Source organism: Hyla sarda, chromosome 4, assembly GCF_029499605.1.
Source record: "Hyla sarda isolate aHylSar1 chromosome 4, aHylSar1.hap1, whole genome shotgun sequence".
Classification (NCBI taxonomy): Eukaryota; Metazoa; Chordata; class Amphibia; order Anura; family Hylidae; genus Hyla; species Hyla sarda.
The window spans coordinates 18,350,410-18,371,618 of NC_079192.1; the positions used below are offsets into that span (position 1 = coordinate 18,350,410).

The 21,209-nt window shown below is 43.4% G+C and overlaps 1 protein-coding gene across 1 annotated transcript in view; it reads left to right on the forward strand.

Moving 5' to 3' along the window:
* Nucleotides 1-21,209, forward strand: part of LOC130367587 (uncharacterized) — a 95,181-nt gene that overhangs the window by 37,041 nt on the left and 36,931 nt on the right. Inside the window, exon 4 of the mRNA XM_056570097.1 lies at nt 19,736-20,080. Within this exon, the coding sequence (XP_056426072.1) occupies nt 19,736-20,080 (345 nt within the window). The remainder of the gene's footprint in view (nt 1-19,735; nt 20,081-21,209) is intronic.

Sequence of the window (21,209 nt, forward strand, 5' to 3'; positions counted from 1 at the left end):
AAAGCGGCCTGGGAGAACCATGGCTCTGATGTAGTGGTCCAGCCTGCTGCATCACCCAGTGGTCATCCGCTCCCTCCTTCATCCAGCCAAGGCTCCACCACCTCAGCCTAAGGGAGCTGTGTGTCAAACCCTCCTTCTGTCGCTCCTGCTTCTCCCGCCAACAATCCATCGGCGAAGCCATGTCCAAGAGACAACAGTATGCGCCCACTCATCTAACGGCACAGAAGTTGAATGTGCTCCTGTCCAAGTTGCTGGTGTTGCAGTCCCTCCCTTTTCAAGTGGTGGACTCTGCACCTTTCAGAGAATTGATGGCTTGTGCCGAGCCGAGGTGGAGAGTCCCAAGCCGTCATTTCATTGTGAAGAAGGCAGTACCAGCCCTGCATAAGTTTGTACAAAAGAAGGTTGGCCAGTCCTTGAGCCTGTCGGTGTGTTCAAAAGTGCATGGCAGTGCCGACGTGTGGAGCTGTAACTATGGCAGGGACAATACTTGTCTTTTACGGCCCACTGGGTAAATGTGGTTCCTGCACAGACACAACAGCAACTTGGACAGGTCACACCGCTTCCTCCTCCACACTCTCACTCTCAGGCAGTTGGTCCTGTTACAGTTTGCGCCGCCGCCTCCTCATCCTCCACCGTGTCCTCGGCCTCCACTGTACGTCCAAATCTCGGTGGCCCTTCATCGTACCATGTGTGTAGAGCACGGCGGTGTCAAGCTGTTCTTCACATGGTTTGCCTTGGCGAACGGAGTCACACAGGGGAGGAACTGCTAAAGTTCATTCGTAAAGAAATCCGAGTATGGTTTACTCCACAAAATCTGGAGATTGGAACCATGGTGACCGACAACGGGAAGAACATCGTGTCCGCGCTGCGACAAGGAAGTGTGAAACATGCACCCTGCATGGCACACGTGTTGAATCTGGTTGTCAAGCACTTCCTCAAGTCTTCACCCCATTTGCAAGACATCCTGAAAATGGCACGGAAACTGTGCATGCACTTCAGCCACACGTACACCGCAAAGCACCCCTTCCTTGAGCTGCAGCGTCAGAACAGTATCTCACAACATAGTCTTATTTCTGACGTTGCCACACGTTGGAATTCCACCCTCCATATGTTGGACAGACTATATGAACAAAGAAAAGCCATCACCGATTTCTTGATGATCCAAGCAGATAGGAGTACTCCCCTGTGTAACTTCAATGTGAACCAGTGGCAGCTCATACATGACACCTGCCATTGGTTGAGGCCCTTTGAGGAAGCCACATTATTTGTAAGTCGCCTGGATTACGCCATGAACAACGTAATTCCACTCCTACATTTCCTACAACAAATGATTGAAACCATGGCTGGTCACGGCAATGGAGACGTTGCGCCTACATCTCAAGGCTACATGGCCCTGTGGTGGCTGAACTGGAGGAGGAGGATGATGAGGGGCAGAGCGGAGCACAGTTTAGGTTGGATGAGATGGCTGGTGTTTCTAGTCATCGGACAGGAGAGGAGGAGCAGCCAGAGGAGCTGGAGGGTTATGAGGAAGGCGAGACAGAGGACCCAGACACACCGTGGCAGTATGCAGTGGAGATGGAGGCAGGTAGTCCCTCCGAGTCACTGGCACAAATGGCACGATGCATGCTCAGTTGCTTGCGTAGTGACCCCCGAATTGTCAAAATTCCTCAGCGGGATGACTTCTGGATCTCCACCTTATTAGACCCGCGCTTCCGTCCCAGAATGGGGGCCCATCGGCCACATGGTCCATCCACTCGCAGGTCTAACTCGGGGGGCCCTCTGCGCTCACCTTCCCCTGCCATGGCTGCTGGGGAGGGGAGGGGTGGCAGGAACAGTACCAGCTCGATCAGCAGCAGCCTGAGTCTACAGTCGCTGATGAGTAGCTTTCTTCACCCGCATAGTGAAGCAACTCATCATCAGCAGGTAGACATGGAGCAGGACCTGAACCAGCAGGTGGTGGCAAATCTTGACATGGCCATGCCAACAACCATTGAAGATCTGCTGGACTTCTGGGCAGCCAAACTTGATTTATGGCCGCAACTAGCAGAGTTTGCCCTAGAAAAGCTGTCCTGCCCGGCCAGTAGTGTGCCATCAGAGAGGGTGTTTAGTGTGGCCGGGGCCATAGTCACCCCAAGGTGAACTCATCTGTCCACTAAAAATGTGGAGAGACTGACATTTGTCCAGATGAATCAGGGATGGATAAGCCAGGATTTCCAGCCACCAATGCCAGATGCCTCAGAGTAGATTGACCATGCTGTTACACCAACATGTCCCAATTATGGTTGGTTATGAAACCCTCTTGGGTTATCAATTAGGGTTATGAAACCCTCTTTGGTACTGAGATTGCCTGCTCCTGGCTCATCCTGTGTCTTTCAGGAACTACTTGCCTCACTGATGCTTCTTGCCTTGGGCCTTTGATTTTTGGAAGTTTAGCAGTAGCTAAATACATGCTTAATGCAAATGTCAACATTGATATTTAAATGTAAGGGGCTATGAAACCCTCTTGGCTACTGCGAATGCCTGCTCCTGACTCATCCTGTGTCTTTCAGGAACTACTTGCCTCACTGACGCTTCTGGCCTTGGGCCTTTAATTTTTGGATGTTTAGCAGTAGCTAAATATATGCTTAATGCAAATGTCAACATTGATCTTTAAATGTAAGGGGTTATGAAACCCTCTTGGGTGCTGCGAATGACTGCCCCTAACTTATCCTGTTTCTTTCAGGAACTACTTGCCTCCCTGATGCCTCAGTCCTTGGGCCTTTAATTTTTTGGATGTTTAGCAGTAGTTAAATACATGCTTAATGCAAATTTCAACAATGATCTTTAAATGTAAGGGGTTATATAACCCTCTTGGGTAGTGCAAATAACTGCTCCTGACTCATTCTGTGTCTTTCAGGAACTACTTGCCTTCCTGATGCCTCGGGCCTTGGGCCTTTAATTTTTGGATGTTTAGCAGATTCTAAATATATGCTTAATGCAAATTTCAACATTGATCTTTAAATGTAAGGGGTTATGAAACCTTCTTGGGTACAGCGAATGCCTGCTTCTGACTCATCCTGTGTCTTTCAGGAACTTCTTGCCTTACTGATGCTTCTGGCCTTGGGCCTTTAATTTTTGGAAGTTTAGCAGTAGCTAATACATGCTTAATTCAAATTTCAACAATGATCTTTTAATTCTCGGCGCTCTGCCAGGGCTTTCTCCTACCCCGCCGGGGCCGATCCGAGGACCTCACTAAACCATCCAATCGGTAGTAGTAGAGACATGCGGTGTGTACAAAGGTCAGGGACTTAAGGAACCCGAGCTTATGACCCGCACTTAGTTGGGATTCTTCTTTCCTGGCCAATAATTGCAATCCCTGTTCCCTATCACGAACGGGGTTCAGTGGGTTACCAGCACCTGTCGGTGTAAGATAGACACATGCTGGTCCGTTCAGTGTAGCTCGCGTGCAGCCCCGGACATCTGAGGGCATAACACACCTGTTATTGCTCGATCTTGCGATTGATCATGCAATGTAAGGGTTTATGAAAGCCTCTTGGGTACTGCCGATGCCTACTCCTGACTGCTCCTGTGTCTTTCAGGAACTACTTGACTTCATGATGCTTCTGGGCTTGGGCCTTTAATTTTAGATTTTTTGAAATACATACATACATGCTTAATTTAAATGTCAATATCTATGGTGCAATGTATGGGGTTATTAAACACTCTTGGGCAGTGTTTTTTTTTTTTTCAAATTTTCTGATAATTATCAAAGTAATAAACTTGAATATTCCAGAATAATAACCATTAGACCATTGAACGCTTGTTGCGCGTGATTTTTTTATTAAAATTTTCCAAAAAATACGGAGAAGGATGACCTCTGCTTCTTTATTTCATAAAAAATATATTTTAGAGAAGAATGTCTTTTAGTGGTCCACCTTCCTGCATTAAAGGATCTTCTGGACTCATGGATATGCGCTTGTTCTTAAACAAAGTTACAAAAACCAAAAATGGCCACTCAGGGCCATGGAGACGTTGCGCCTACATCTTACGGCCACATGAGCCCTGTGGGTGCTTGTGAGATTAGGTCCTTTGTACCCACACGGCGGGGTCGGGGACACACATTTTGATTTAAATTTCAAATAAGAAAATCAGACATTTCAATGATCTCCTCATGCTGCAGCCAACTCCAGGCTGTGTCATTCAGGTAATATATAGAGAGCACCCGCTGTCCTAAAATTTTGTCCAAATTTTTCATCAAAAATTGTGAAGCTTTGGTGTGTACTCATGCATCAGCCAACTCCAGGCTGTGTCATTCAGGCAATATATGGTTTACTGATGTTGCTGTGGGGGCTTGTTGGATTTGGTCCTTCGTACCCACACGATGGGGTCCGGGACACTCAAAGTTTGTTTTAAATTTCAAATAAAAAAATGATGGCGCTGCTGGGCCAGGGTCTGGGAATTTCAAATTTTCTCATAGGTAGCACCCGCTGTCCAAAATCTTTTTCCAAAATTTCTAAAATTGTGGTGTTTTTTGGAGGGGATTGTGAAGCCCTGCTGTGTACTCGTGCATCAGCCAACTCCAGGCTGTGTCATTCAGGCAATATATGGGTTACTGATGCTGCTGTGGGGCCTGGGTCAGGGAATTTCAAATTTTCTCAAAGGTAGCACCCGCTATCCAAAATCGTTTATCAAAAATTTCTAAGATTGTGGTGTTTTTTATTTTATTTTATTTTTTTTTTTGGGGGGAGGGGATTGTGAAGCCCTGCTGTGTACTCCTGCATCAGCCAACTCCAGGCTGTGTCATTCAGGCAATATATGGTTTACTGATACCGCTGCTGGGCCTGGGTCTGGGAATTTTAAATGTTCTCATAGGTAGCACCCGCTATCCAAAATCTTCTTCAAAAATTTCTAAAATTGTTGTGTTTTTTGGGGGGTATTGTGAAGCCCTGTTGTGTACTCATGCATCAGCCAACTCCAGCCTGTGTCATTCAGGCAATATATGGTTTAGTGATGCCGCTGCTGGGCCTGGGTCTGGGAAATTCTAATTTTCTCATAGGTAGCACCCGCTATCCAAAATCTTCGGTTTAAATTTCTTAATTCATCTTTTAATCTTAGGGATTGTGAAGGCCTAGTGCCTACTCATGCTGCTGGCAACTCTGGGCTGTGCCATTCATCCACTATATGGTGTCCTCATGCTGCCAACACCTCCACGCTGTGCCATTCAGCCACTATATGGTCTCCTCATGCTGCCAACACCTCCACGCTGTGTCATTCAGCCACTATATGGTGTCCTCATGCTTCAGCCTCATCCAAGCTGTGTCATTCAGCCACTATATGGTGTCCTCATGCTGCCAACACCTCCACGCTGTGCCATTCAGCCACAATATGGTCTCCTCATGCTGCCAACACCTCCTCGCTATGTCATTCAGTCACTATATGGTCTCCTGACACTGATGCCACCACCAAGCTCTGTCATTGTGCTGCTGTGCGGCAGTGATTCTAAAAGTGATGCCGGTAATCTGCATGTTATTCTGAATAACAGTATTATTTCACTACCCCAGCACACTCCTTATGCGTTTTATAACACAGCAAAGTGTTCTATACCCCTATAGAGGCTGTATGTAGGCTAGAAATAGCCTTTTTTAATATAGATTTGCCGCGAAAAAATTCAGATCAAAATTAACTTTTTCGGAAAATAAGGCGAATCGGCCGAATCAAATTTTTGAAAAGTTTGCTCATCTCTAGCTATTAACATCAGTCAGCCACCACCTGCTCTATGCTGGATACTAGTAGTCACACCAATCCACCATCACCCTACTTCCAGACAGGGCTACACGTACACAACCCATGATCCCCCAAAAATGGGATAACTTTTTCGGCTTTTCATACAAAATCTCCTTCTTCTTCACTATTTTAGAACATCAATTCTGTTGCTACTCCCAATTAAAGGGAACATTTTTGGCATGCTTAGAAAAAGCCACTGTGCATTCCGATACCTCCATGTGCATTTTAACACCAGCAGGCATGTACCAACAACCAATGATACATTATGCCGCTTTATTTTGGTGTGAAGAAACCAATACAACCCAACCCGTTTTTGGCACAAATAAATGAAAAAGAGGGGTGAAGAAAACTTTATTTTGGTGTGGTTAAGCCTTAAAAAAAATCAGCAATTTGTCATAGTTACCATGGGTTACCGCATGTCGCCATGACTGAGCCTTAAAACCACTTTAAAACTACTTGAATACATTCCTAGCAGTGTTATACAGGGCTTAAGCGTTTTTAGGCAGTGTTATAATCGTGTTTGGGGCATATTTAATTGATGGTTCACGTCGAACCAAGTCAAATGGAGCCGGAAATTTTAAAAAGTTTGGCAAAGCCAGGGAGCCGAACTTTTCAAAAGTTTGCTCATCTCTAGTCACCTAGGAATGTGTTCACACAATTTTAACCCAGCATGACCCAGCCCATTTTTACCTTCATGACCTGGGCATTTTTTGAAAATCTGACCACTGTCACTTTAAACATTAATAACTTTGGAATGCTTTTACTTATCATTCTGATTCCGAGATTGTTTTTTCGTGACATATTCTACTTTATGTTATTGGTAAAATTTCACTGATATTTGTATCCTTTCTTGGTAAAAAATCTAAAAATGTCATGAAAATTTTGAAAATTTAGCATTTTTCTAACTTTGAAAGTCTCTGCTTGAAAGGAAAATGGATATTTCAAATAAATTACATATTGATTCACATATACAATATGTCTACTTTGTGTTTGCATAAAAAAATTGACATGTTTTTACTTTTGGAAGGCACCAGAGGGCTTCAAAGTTCCGCAGCAATTTTCCAATTTTTCTCAAGATTTTCAAAATCGTAATTTTTCAGGGCCCAGTTCAGGTTGGAAGTGGATTTTAAGGGTCTTCATATTAGAAATACCCCATAAATGACCCCATTATAAAAACTGCACCCCAAAAAGTATTCAAAATGACATTCAGTAAGTGTTTTAACCCTTTAGGTGTTTCACAGGAATAGCAGCAAAGTGAAGGAGAAAATTCTAAATCTTCATTTTTTACACTCGCAGTTTCTTGTAGACCCAATTTTTGAATTTTTACAAGGGGTAAAAGGAGAGAAATCACCCTAAAATTTGTAACCCAATTTCTCTCGAGTAAGGAAATACCTCATATGCGTATGTAAAGTGTTCGGCGGGCGCAGTAGAGGGCTCAGAAGGGAAGGAGCGACAATGGGATTTTGGAGAGTGAGTTTTTCTGAAATGGTTTTTGGGGGGCATGTCCCATATAGGAAGCCCCTATGGTGCCAGAACAGTGGACCCCCCCCCCACACATGTGACCCCATTTTGGAAACTATACCCCTCATGGAATTTAATAAGGGGTGCAGTGAGCATTTACACCCCACTGGCGTTTGACAGATATTTGAAACAGTGGACTGTGCAAATCAAAAATTTTATTTTTCATTTTCACAGACCACTGTTCCAAAAATCTGTCATACACCAGTGGGGTGTAAATGCTCACTTCACCCCTTATTACATTCCGTGAGGGGTGTAGTTTCCAAAATGGGGTCACATATGGATATTTATTGTTTTGCGTTTGTCAGAACTGCTGTAACAATCAGCCACCCCTGTGCAAATCGCCTCAAATGTACATGGCGCACTCTCCCTTCTGGGCCTTGTTGTGCGCCCCCAGAGCACTTTGCGCCCACATATGGGGTATCTCCGTACTCGGGAGAAATTGCGTTACAAATTTAGAGGGTCTTTTTTCCCTTTTACCTCTTGTGAAAATGAAAAGTATAGGGCAACACCAGCATGTCAGTGAAAAATTTTTATTTTTTTACACTAACATGCTGGTGTAGACCCCAACTTCACCTTTTCATAAGGGGTTAAAGAAGAAAAAGCCCCCCAAAATTTGTAAGGCAATTTCTCCCGAGTACGGCGATACCCCATATGTGTCCCAAAACTGTTGCCCTGAAATACGACAGGGCTCCAAAGTGAGAGAGCGCCATGCGCATTTGAGGCCTGAATTAGGGATTTGCATAGGGGTGGACATAGGGGTATTCTATGCCAATGATTCCCAAACAGGGTGCCTCCAGCTGTTGCAAAACTCCCAGCATGCCTGGACAGTCAATGGCTGTCCGGCAATACTGGGAGTTATTATTTTGCAACAGCTGGAGGCTCCGTTTTGGAAACAGTAGCGTACCAGACGTTTTTCATTTTTTGGGGGGAGGGGGGCTGTGTAGGGGTATGTGTATATGTAGTGTTTTTTATTTTTTATTTTAGGTTAGTGTTAGTGTAGTGTAGTGTTTTTAGGGTACAGTCACATGGGCAGAGGTTCACAGCAAGTTTGCAGCTGGAAGTTTGAGCTGCAGCGCAAAATTTGCGCCATCTCAAACTTGCAGCACTCACTGTAAACCTCCGCCCACGTGAGTGTACCCTGTACATTCACATTGGGGGGAGGGGGCAAACATCCAGCTGTTGCAAACTTCAAGCATGCCCTTTGGCTGTCCGTGCATGCTGGGAGTTGTAGTTTTGCAACAGCTGGAGGAACACTGGTTTGGAAACACTAAGTTAAGTAATAAACTTTCAAATGTTTTGCAACCAAACTTAGTGTTTCCAAACCAGTGTGCCTCCAGCTGTTGCAAAACTACAACTCCCAGCATGCATGGTCTGTCAGTGCATGCTGGGAGTTATATTTTTGCAACAATTGCAACAGCTGGAGGCACTGAGGTAGGAAACGGACAATGTTTCCCAACTAGTGTGCCTCCAGTTGTTGCAAAACTACAAATCCCAGCATGCCCAGACTGCCCAGGCATGCTGGAAGTTGTAGTTCGGCAATATCTGAAGGATCAGATGTTGCCGAACTACAACTTCCAGCATGCTTGGGCAGTCTGGGCATGCTGGGAGTTGTAGTTTTGCAACATCTGGAGGTCCACAGTTTGGAGACCACTGTATAATCTGTGCTCTTCCTGATGTTAGAGAACTACAACTCCCAGCATGCCTGGACAGACTGAGCATGCTGAGATTTGTAGTTTTGAAACATCTGGAAGAGCACAGATTGGAGACCATTATACAGTGGTCTCCAAACTGTGGGCCTCCAGATATTGCAAAACTACAACTCCCAGCATGCCCAGAAAGCCAAAGGCTGTCTGGGCATGCTGGGAGTTGCAGTTTTGAAACTCTCAGAGGCAGCAGTGAGATCGCTTTACGGCGATCTTACTGCTGCCAATGAAGATGCCGCACTGCTGCTGCAAACTCACCTCCGGGACGCAGCGCAGCCGGGACCGCATGGAGGACGCCGGGACCGCCGCGACCGCTCGGGACACCGCACGGACGGGTAAGTGACGCCAGGGAATGGGTCAGGGACACTTAGCAGAGCGGTGTGTGTCCCGATCCCCGTGATCGGAACTCACACACCGCGCTGCTAAGTATTTTCATAGCGAAACGCTGCTATCAGCTAGTCAGATTTGACCAGCTGATAGCAGCGATCGCTGGGGGTGGTGGGGGATGAACCCCCCCCGTGGTCGCACGGTAAGATGGCTGGCTATCAGTGATAGCCACCATCTTTCCGGGCGCTGCGGGATGCCGCGAGTAGCGGCAGTAATGTTCATGACGTACCTGTATGTCATGGGTCGGGAACACCTTGCCACCCATGACGTACAGGTATGTCATAGGTCGGGAAGGGGTTAAAGTGGTTTTAGGGCTCAGTTACGGCGACATGCGTAAACCCATGGTAAATAACAGCTTGTTTAATCCCTTAACGACATTGAACATAGATGTACATCCTGATGCACTGGGACTTAATGAACCAGGATGTACTCTTATGTCCTGTGCATGACATGAGCAATGGAGTGGTGCTCGCATCATGCATGACAGGTCCAGGCTGCTATCAGTGGCCAGGGACCAGCCGGTAATGGAAGACATCAGCGATCGTGCCATTAGCCTAATAGAGATCACAGCATCTGCGGCAATGGGGAACTTGTAATGGATGATCAGATCACCCGAAGCACTGCCGCTGGGATATTATCATTCAAGATGGCAGATGAAGGTCCCGTTCATTTGCCTCCAATGCTCTCCCCGGGTCTTCTTCTCTGGTCTGCCTTTTCTGGTCTGCCTACTGATCAATGCTATACCTATGCATTGCTATAAATAGTCCACTATTGGGACGTAAAAAGTGTAAGAAAAATAGTTTTAAAAAGTTTATAAAAATTTGAAAAAACCCTCCCCCAATTAAAATTTAAATTGTCCCTTTTTCCCTTTTTATCTTAAAAAGCGTAAAAAAATTTATAAACATGTTTGATATTGCTGCTTTTTTCTGTCACATTACTTTACAAAAAAAATGTATTCCAATCATGTATAACAATGTAAAACAATCAAAGTCACGTATAAGCAAAAGAAAAGTTACCGATAAAAACTACAGATCACGGCACAAAAAATAAGCCCTCATAAATCCCTGTATACGGAAAGATGAGAATCTTGTAGGTGGTCAAAATGGGGCAATCTTAAACATACTTATATATTGAATAAAAGTAAGTTTTTTTTTTTAAGTAGCACAATGATAGAAAAGCATCTACACATGTTTATTATTTTAATTGTATAAACTCACAGAATGAAGAAAACATATATTTTTTAAGTAAAGTGTACAGCATGAAAATGTACCCTTCCAAAATAAGCAACATTTTATTTTATTTTCAATTTCCCCACACAAATAATATTTTTTTTTTGTTTCGCTGTACATTTTATGATAAAATGAGTGATGTCATTACAAAGTACAATTGGTTGCACACAAAAAAAGCCTTCATATGGGTCTGCCAATGGAAATATAAAAGAGTTAGGATTTTTAGAAGGTGAGGAGAAAAAAATGAAAATGTCCTTAAAGCAGTACTCCGGTGAAATACTTTTATTTTTATTTTTTTATCAACTGGTGCCAGATAGTTAAACAGATTTGTAAATTACTTCTATTAAAAAGTCTTAATCCTTCCAGTACTTTTTAGGGGCTGTATACTACCGAGGAAATGCTTTTCTTTTTGGATTTCTCTTCTGTCACGACGACAGTGCTCTCGACAGACCTTGAGATTTTTTTATAGAAGTAATTTACAAATCTGTTTAACTTTCTGGATCCAGTTGATAAAAGAAAAAAAAAAGTTTTCCACTTTAACCTGTTAAGGACCCACCCTGGTACTTAAGGACCCAGGACGTACCTGTATGCCCGTGGGAATTTCAGTCCCCGCCGTGTGACAGGTGGGGACCGGACCGGGGTGACTGCTGATATCGATCAGCAGGCACCCCGCGCAAATGCCCAGGGGGGTCATCAGACCCCCCCCCCCCATGTCGGAGGATTGCGGCGATTCCGGTGAGGTAGGTGGCGATTTCGTCATCCCCCCCCCAGGATCGCTGCTATTGGCCAGACGGGGTTAATGACCTCTTCTTGCTGCTCTGCTGACTGAGTTCAGTAAGCGGGCAGAGCTGCAAGAAGGAGCCAAGAAGACCCCTTGTTAGAGCAGGGAAAGAATACACTAAACAGACAGGTAGGAATGTAAAAAAAAAAAAAAAGCGGCCCTATTAGGGGTTTAGGGCGCTGCATTTGGTTTGCCCAACCCCCCCCCCCATTTTTTTTATTTTGGCCGCAGCTTTTTTTCCTCCCATATAACAGTGTGCACACAACACTGCATACTCCCCTACCCCCCACACACACCACATACACAGTGTATGACAGTACTGGAGCAGGGACATCCTATACAAGACCCCTCGTTACAGTATGGTCATGACACGGAAGCGGTTCGAGGCCATTCGGAAATGCCTGAATTATGCAGATAATGCGGCATGTCCACCCCGAAGTGATCCCGCCTACGACCAGCTTTACAAAGGGAGGCCGGTCATTGATCACTTTGGGGCCAAATTTTTGGAGGCCTACGTACCGCTCAGGGAGCTCTCGGTAGATGAGTCTCTTATCAGTTTTAAGGGGAGACTCATCTTCCGCCAGTATATTCCCTCAAAGCAGGCGCGGTATGGCGTGAAGCTCTACAAACTTTGTGAGAGTACCTCTGGGTACACTTACAAGTTTAGAGTATATGAGGGATGAGATTCCCGTATTGAACCCCTAGAATGTTCCCCCACTCTGGGTGTTAGCGGGAAAATTGTTTGGGACTTTGTGCACCCATTGCTGGATAAGGGTTACCACGTGTATGTGGACAACTTTTATACCAGTATTCCTCTGTTCACATCCCTTGCCGCCAGATCCACGTCTGCTTGTGGGACTGTGCGGAAAAACCAGAGAGGCCTCCCTCTAAATTTGATCCAGACACCTATGCCCAAGGGTGAGTCCTGTGCCCTTACCCATGAAAACCTGGTCAGGTATAAGGATAAGAGGGATGTATTTATGCTGACCACAATTCATGGTAACGGCAGCTCCCCTGTCCCTGTCCGAGGTACTACAACACTGGTCCTCAAGCCCAATTGTATTCTGGACTACAATCGGTATGTGGGGAGAGTTGATCTCTCTGATCAAGTCCTCAAGCCATAAATGGCCATGCGCAAAAAACGGGTATGGTACAAAAAAGTTGTGGTCTACATGGTACAGGCTGCCATGTACAACTCTTTTGTACTGTCCCAGCACGCTGGCAACACAGGAACATACCTTCAGTTCCAAGAAGAAGTCCTAAAGGTTCTGATCTTTGGTGACCAGGAAAGAGCAGGCCAGACTTCCCAAGATGCTGAAGTTATAGGTGCCAGGATCGTCCCAGGCCAACACTTTCCAGGTGAAGTCCCCCACACTGGAAAGAAGGGACGAACCTAAAAAAGATGCAGAGTGTGTTACAAGATTTTTAATTTAAATTTTTCATAATTTGACCCCAATGTACCAAGTCCAGAGTACATTCCAAATTTTAACTCCATAAAACCACTAAATTGCCCAAAAACTCTTTTAGAAAAAAAAAAAACCCTGATAAGACCTCTGGGGGTATTTTACCCAAAAATGGGTCATGGGTCACAGAGTCACTATCACCGGGGACTTTTTTTTATGTTGCCTCAAATGCACAGTACTCTCTCTCCACCTGAGCGGGGTGCGCGTTTGAGGCAACAGGTTAGGGACGGCCACACACATCACATTCCCAGAATGATGATTAAGAGCATAGGGTTTGGGGTGGGCATATTTTTTTTCGTTCTGGCTATGCTCTGGGTCATCATTCTGGGAACATAACCTTTTTTATGATTTTATGTCCCACTTTACCCCACTTTAGTTACTTAGTGTACCCCATTTTAGTAATTGTCCCATGTAACTTTTAGTAATTACCCCATGTAACACTCCTTGAGGGGGGTCCCTCTGTTCTGGCTCCATAGGCAGCTATGTAAAAGCTCAAGGCCCCTGACTGCGCTCCTGCTCCTCCGAGACCGGTGTGCACCCGCAGAGCTGCTAACGTCCAGTTATGAGGTATGTCCTTACTCCAAAGAAATGTATTTACAAATTTACAGTGACATTTTCTCCTGTTACCACTTGTGAAAATGAAAAATTTGGGGTAACCCCAGAATTTTAGTGTAAAAAAATGAAATTTTTCCTTTTCACATCCCACTTAATGAACATTTATCAAACACTTGTGTGGTGTTAAGGCTCACTGTACTCCTTGTTACGTTTGCTGAGGGGTGTAGTTTCCAAAATAGTATGCCATGTGGTATTTTTTTTATGTTCTGGCACCATAGGGGCTTCCAAAATGTGATATGCCCCCCCCCCCCCCCCATTTCAGCAAAATTTGCAAATGGGACACCTTTTCTTCTGAGCATTGTAGTGCGCCCGCAGTGCACAATGTCCACACATGGGGTATTTCCATACTCAGCAGAGGTGGGGTTACAAATTTTGGGGGGCATTTTGTCCTCTTATCCCTTGTAAAAATTTAAAATTTGGGGGAAACCAACATTTTAGTGAAAATAAAATCATTTACACATCCAAATTTAACAAAAAGTCGTCAAACACCTGTGGGGTGTTAAGGCTCACTGTACCCCTTGTTACGTTACTTGAGGGGTGTAGTTTCCAAAATAGTATGCCATGTGGGTTTTTTTTCTGTCCTGGCACCATAGGTGCTTCCTAAATGGGACATGCCCCCCAAAAACCATTTCAGCTAAATGTTTCTTTCCAAAAGCCAAATGTGACGCCTTCTCTTCTGAACATTGTAGTGTGCCCGCAGTGCACTTGACGTTCACACATGGGGTATTTCCTAACTCAGAAAAGATGGGGTTACATATTTTGGGCATTTCTCCTATTACCTCTTGTAAAAATGTAAAATTTGAGGAAAAAACTGCATTTTAGTGAAAAAATTAATAAAATTGACACATCCAAAGTTTTTTGCTGTCCTGGCACTATAGGAGCTTCCTTAATGGGACATGCCCCCCCCCCCCCCCCAAAAAAAAAAAAAAAAACATTTCTGCAAAATTTGCTTTCCAAAAGCCAAATGTTACTCCTTCTCTTCTGAGCATTGTAGATCACCCGCAATACACTTGACGTCCATACATGGTATATTTACATATTCAGAAGAGATGGGGTTACAAATTTTGGGGGGCACTTTTTCCTATTACACCTTGTAAAAATGTAAAATTTGGGGGGAAACTAGCATTTTAGTGAAAAAAAAATCATTTTCACATCCAACGCAAACGAAAAGTCGTCAAACACCTGTGGGGTGTTAAGGCTCACTGCACCCCTTGTTACGTGCCTTAAGAGGTGTAGTTTCCAAAATAATATGCCATGTGTTTTTTTTTGCTGTTCTGGCACCATAGGGGCTTCTTAAATGTGACATGACCCCAAAAACCATTTCAGAAAACCTCACTCTCAAAAAAAAAACTCGCTCCTTCCTTTCTGAGCCCTCTAGTGCACCCACAGAGCACTTGAAATACACATATGAGGTAATTCCTTGGTTACACATTTTAGGAAGGTTTCTCTCCTTTTACCCCTTGTAAAAATTCAATAACTGGGTCTACAAGAACATGTAAGTGTAAAAAATTAAGATTTTGAATTTTCTCCTTCAATTTGCTGCTATTCCTATAAAACACCTAAAGGGTGAACAAACCCTTTGAATGTCATTTTGAATACTTTGAGAGTTGAGGTTTTTATAATGGGGTAATTTATGGGGTATTTCTAATAAGAAGCCCCTTCAAATCCACTTCAAACCTTAACTGGTCCTTGAAAAAGTTTGATTTTGAAAATGTTGTGAAAAATTAGAAAATATCTGCTATACTTTGAAGCCCTCTGATGTCTTCCAAAAGTAAAAACATGTTAACTTTATGATGCAAACATAAAGTAGACATATTTTATATGTGAATCAAAATGTAAATATAAAAATGTTTTGAATATTAATTTTCCTTATAAGCAGAGAGCTTCAAAGTTAAAATTTTCAAATTTTTTCAAATTTTGGAATTTTTCACCAAGAAATGATGCAAGTATCGACAAAAATGTTACCACTAACATAAAGTAGAATATGTCACAAAAAACAATCTCGGAATCAGAATGGAAGGTAAAAAGCATCCCAGAGTTATTAATGCTTAAAGTGACAGTGGTCACGTGCAAAAAATGGCCGGGTCCTACACTGAAAATTGGCTAGGTCCTTAAGGGGTTAAAAGATGGAAAATAAATTGTGTATGCTTTTAAACACTAAAACAAAGCTCCATAAAGTATCCCTATTTATTGGAAGATTCTTGATGGTGTTAAAATGCACACAGAGGTATCAGAAGATGCAATGGCTTTTTTCAAGTGTCCCAATTCTCCTTTTTGGGAGTAGCAAAAGGATTTGTTTCGGTGTCTCAAAATATTGAAGAAACAGTAAACAGTGAAGAAATATATATATATATATATATATATATATATATATATATATATATTTATATTGATATTTATTTTACTTTTTAACTTTCAAAAGCTATCAAAATTCTTCCTTTTTGGGAGTTGCAACAGGTTTTGTGTCTGGCAAGTGGAGACGCAATGGATTTTTCCAAACGTTCAGAAATATTCTCCTTTTATTTTTGGATTATGGATTGTGTATGTGTATGCTAAGGGTGGTGGACTGGTGGTAGTTGTAGTAGCCAGCGGACAACAGGCTGTGGTGGACTAGTGGTAGCTGTAGCCAGCAGACAGCAAACAGTGGTGGACTAATGGTAGCTGTAGCCAGGATACAGCAGGCATTGGTGGACTAGTGATAGCTGTATCCAGTGGACAGCAGGCAATGGTGGACCAGTGATACCTGTACCCAGCAGGCAGTGGTGGTCTGGTGTTAGCTGTAGTAGCCACTGTACAGCAGGAATTGGTGGACTAGTGGTAGCTGTATCCATTGAAGAGCAGTCATTGGTGGACTAGTGATAGCTGTAGTGAGTCTGGTATATTTGACTGATGTTCTGGTCCTACCTCAGCTCCACTCTTTGTCGCTGAAAATCCTATTCCATCCTGCTCTTAGTATGCCACCTCCTCCTCGACTGGTTCCCACTTCCTGTCCAAAACTACATCATCATCATCATCATCATCAAACTCCTCCTCACCGTCCCAGCCACGCCTCTCAGTATGACCTTCTGATGTCTGATCATTGGCTTCATGCTCCCCCATTATGGCTTACAATATCACCACCATGCCTACCACTACCAGGCCTATTAGTGCTCGCCCACTGCTTCCACCTCTACCACCTCTGCAACACACTCCAAAGGCTGACTGTCCTCACACAACTCCTCCTCATGGCTAATGCTATCCTTCTGCTTAGCACTAGGGGGGAAGCAAAAACACAGATGATGGAACAGATTGTCTCGGAAGGCCATTTGCACTGCTCCAAGTTCCTATAGATGATGAAGAATCCACTGATACTTGGCTCACTGTCATATCTTTAGAGTCTTCCTCTTCCTGAGATGACCAAGAATGAGCCAACCAGTCCACAAGGGCCCCATTATCTTCCGAAACCACACAACTCCTGGAAAACATGGAAGACACTTTTGCTTGCTGATGCAGCTGCTACTACTACCACCAGGCACTTGGCTGCTGCTGTTACTTGTACTGGTGCTGGTCCCACCACCAACATTCTTATTGGCAGAGGACAATGCAGGGGTACTCTTTTTCTCTACCCTCTCCTATTCTAATCATTCCTTTACCAGATATATATATATATATATATATATATATATATATATATATATATATAATAAAAATCACCTCAAAATCTTTTTCAATAAGATATTATTGAAAAAGATTTTGAGGTGATTTTATGATTTTTGGGGTTATTTGTCACCAACTAACCAAGTGGCGGAGAAACCAGTCAAGTCACAGCAAGAAATGCACTGTTTTTGTGAAACCCAGAAAAGGGTTTTACAAAAACAGTGGAGCTCATCCCACCACACAATTGAAATGCTACAATGCTTTACTTTGTAATTTGGAATCTTTTTATGGCTGTTCTTACTAGAGCAGTCACACTGATAGGACCTGTAGTGCAGAATCACTGGACACAGCACTGCAGTTCAGTCCACTCCACAATGCTTTGCTTTGTGTCATAGTGTGAAATCTTTCTATAGCTGGACTCTGTAGTTTAATAGTGAGTTGTTCTGTGCTTAGTTTATTTCTCCAAGATGGTGGCAGGAACAATGTGCATAGGGTTTGATCAGTACTTTTTAGACCCACCTTCATAAATGAGAAGTGAGAATGAGAAATCTATAGTTTGTTTATTCATTATTAATTGTTTTAAGGCATTGAGAAAACCGCAAAGCCTTGTGGCATGCAACGTGTGCTTTATATGCTCCTTTTCTATATTGTATTTTATTTTTCTTCATCTCCTTATTACATTCAAATTTTACAATTTACATGAGATATTGATGTGGTGGATACCTATCTGGCAAAGTTGTCACGTTTGTGATTCCAGAAATAGGGTTGTGTAGTTGATGATGATGGATGATGAGGGTTGAAGTTGTCATGTGGCAGGAGTGGTGCAACTCTGTACTGTGATAATTTTTTCTACTAATTATTAAATGAAGCAGCTATACATATAAGGACCCCAGGAAATAAATACCTCAAAAGCAAGGATTTATAGAAAACAACTTCTGGTAATTGACACTGTCAGAGTCCTGGAGTGATTTAGAAATTTGAGACATCAAGCTGTTTAGAAACTTTTTTTTCAGTCTAAAATTGTCTCACCAAAAGTCTCAGTCACTTCCAATGCGACTTTTGTAAGACTTTTGCTTTTGATCATATTTGAAAGTGAACCACCATCTGCAGTGCTTTAGACTAGTTTTATGCAGTGGGCACTGATTCATTATGTGCGACTTTTCACTGAAAGTCTCCAAAAAGTCGCAGCGCCATGATTTACACACAAGCTCACACCATGGCACTTCAGCCCTGGAAAGCAGTCAAAATGAGGAGAATGGATGTCAGTACCGTGGGGGACAGGTGGAACACATCCCTCTGATTAACTGACGAGGTGTTGGTCCTCTGATTCCCCCCCCCCACCCTTAATTGTGCCCACAGGATAATTTAGGATAACAGGCCGCAGGGGGAGGATGATTCAGAGAGACTGACACCCAGGGAGGATGATTCAGAGAGACTGACACCCAGCCTGTTTCTATTGCTGGACGCTTGGCTGCTTAGTTTATTTCCAGTGCCGCACGATGTTCCCGTGCACCAAAATCATGAAAAGGCATGTGATTTTTGGTGAATTTGGTGCAGGAAGGTGTATTCTTAGGTGACTTTTCACATCTATAATAGCACATATACTAGTAAAATATTCATAAATGTCTCTCTTGGTTACTATGTGATTTGTAGTCCTCCTAAGATGTAGACTGGTTCTCTATCCTTTTGTGGTTCGTATAAGACTCAGAGGTGTATAAAATTCCTGACCTGGCTTGTTCCCCACTGTGCTTTCAGGATGATACTTGACTTGTGACTGAAGATCTGAGATTGGAGGTATACTGTACTTCTGCTCTAGCTATTGTCCACTAATTGTGTGCACCCTTCAGGGGTCAACACAGGGGTTTGTGTCGTGGCACAATATGCAAAAATCCCCTCCCTCACATACATTTCATTGGGTTGCTCTGAGACACCACTATCATTGAGGGCATCCAGAAGGCGATCCCCAGACATTAGTCCGTCACTTTACAAGGCTGACCCAAAACATATCCGTACCTTTGTCCTTAATTTACGAAACAATCTGTTGGTTCTACCTTTGCCTTTTATGCTACCGCTTGTGATGGTATTTCCAATGTTTCGGCACACTCTAGACAGGATTGCTGCTTTGTTGCCTTGTGCTGTTGTAAATTTGGACAAACTCCCACTGAATATATGAGAACTGCAGGATGGGATTCTCTGGCTCGGGCAGAACTAGACTGATCATGTGCTTTTGCATCCTTCCCCTCTCCCTGAGACTAAGGGTGGAGACAGGATAGCCCTTAGCCCTCACTGACTGAAGGGTTGGACATGTGATACATTACCAGAACTTTACTCACAGAATAGACTTTTGATTAGGAAATATTAACCCTCTACACTACATTTAGGCTCAGTGCATGCAGACAATATTTAGAGACGCATAAAGCTATATACACAGGAATAAACCTAACAGAGACAGACCAGAGACAGAGCTGGAGACTTACTGAGGATACAGCCACCCGAACAGTGTTCAGAGTAGCAAAAGGTGACTCCACTGCAGGATACCACATATACAAATTATTCCTAAAACACGAATACATATTACACACCATTACTGTAATGTTATATTTTATTAACTATGTGTTCAATGCCTTTCATTTGTAGATGGGGACAAGTTATATCAGGTGGAGGAGTTGATGGCCGTCCCAGGAGAAGAGATGGTCATTCCCTGTAACTACTCACAGGAGACCCTGGGGGAAGCCACACAAGTCACATGGTATAGAGGAGATCATGAACTATGTGCTGATAACGAGAAAGATACAACAATTTACAACTGGGACTCCACACACCCAGGAGCTGTATATCCATATTCACTGGTGAACCCCCCTCTAGACATCTCTCTGCGTATACACAGGGTACAGGGTAATGAATATCGCCATTATTGTTGTCGTGTGATCACCCGTAAAGGAGTAATAGAAAGAGGATATGGGACAGAGCTGATCATTACAGGTAAGGAAATATTATTGTAAAAAGAGAATAATAGGACTGTTTCCTCTTGAAATGAATGAATGCACCAAGTACATATATGGGCCAGTACAGGAGTATAGTGTAACCGGCCTTTAGGTCACAACTGGAAGAAAGTCTCATAAATAAGCCCTAATCCATCTATCCATTAACCCCTTAAGGATGAAGGGTTTTTCCGTTTTTGCATTTTCCCTTTCTCCTCATCACCTTCTAAAAATCAAAACACTTTCACCTAAAAATCCATATGATGGCTTATTTTTTGCGCCACCAACTCTAATTTGCAGTGACATTAGTCATTTTACCCAAAAATCCACGGCGAAACGGAAAAAAAATCATTGTGCGACAAAATTGAGGAAAAAAATTTCATTTTGTAACTTTTGGGGGCTTCCGTTTCTACGCAGTGCATTTTTGGTAAAAGTGACACCTTATCTTTTTCTGTAGGTCCATATGGTTAAAATGATACCCTACTTATATAGGTTTGATTTTATCGTACTTCGTACCATTTTTGTATTGATCAGACTTTTTGATAATTTTTTATTCATTTTTTCATGATATAAAAAGTGACCAAAAATATGCTATGTTCGACTTTGGAACTTTTTTACGTGTACGCCATTTACCGTACAGTTTAATTAACAATGATCTTTGTAAACTTTTTTTTTCACTTTTTTTTGTAGTGTTATAGCTCCCATAGGGACCTATAACATTGCACACACTGATCTTTTACACTGATCCCAGCAAAGCCATAGCTTTGCATGGATCAGCGTTCTAGGGGCTCGATTGCTCAAGCCTGTAACTCAGGCTTGGAGCAATCAAACGCCGATCGGATGCGACGGAGTAAGGTAAGGGGACCTCCGCTCACATCCTAGCTGATCGGGACATAGCGATTTTATCGCGATAGTCCCAATCAGCCCTCCTGAGCTGCCGGGAAGCGTTTACTTTCATTTTAGACGCGGCGATCAACTTTGATCAACAACAATCCGTGCCGCACACTATTAGCCCAGGGTCCCGGCTATCATTAGCCGCCGGAACCGACCAAGTGTGATGCGGGGTCATGGTGTGACCCCGTTTTAAACATCGGGACTGGGCATAGGGCGTACAGGTACGCTCTACGTCC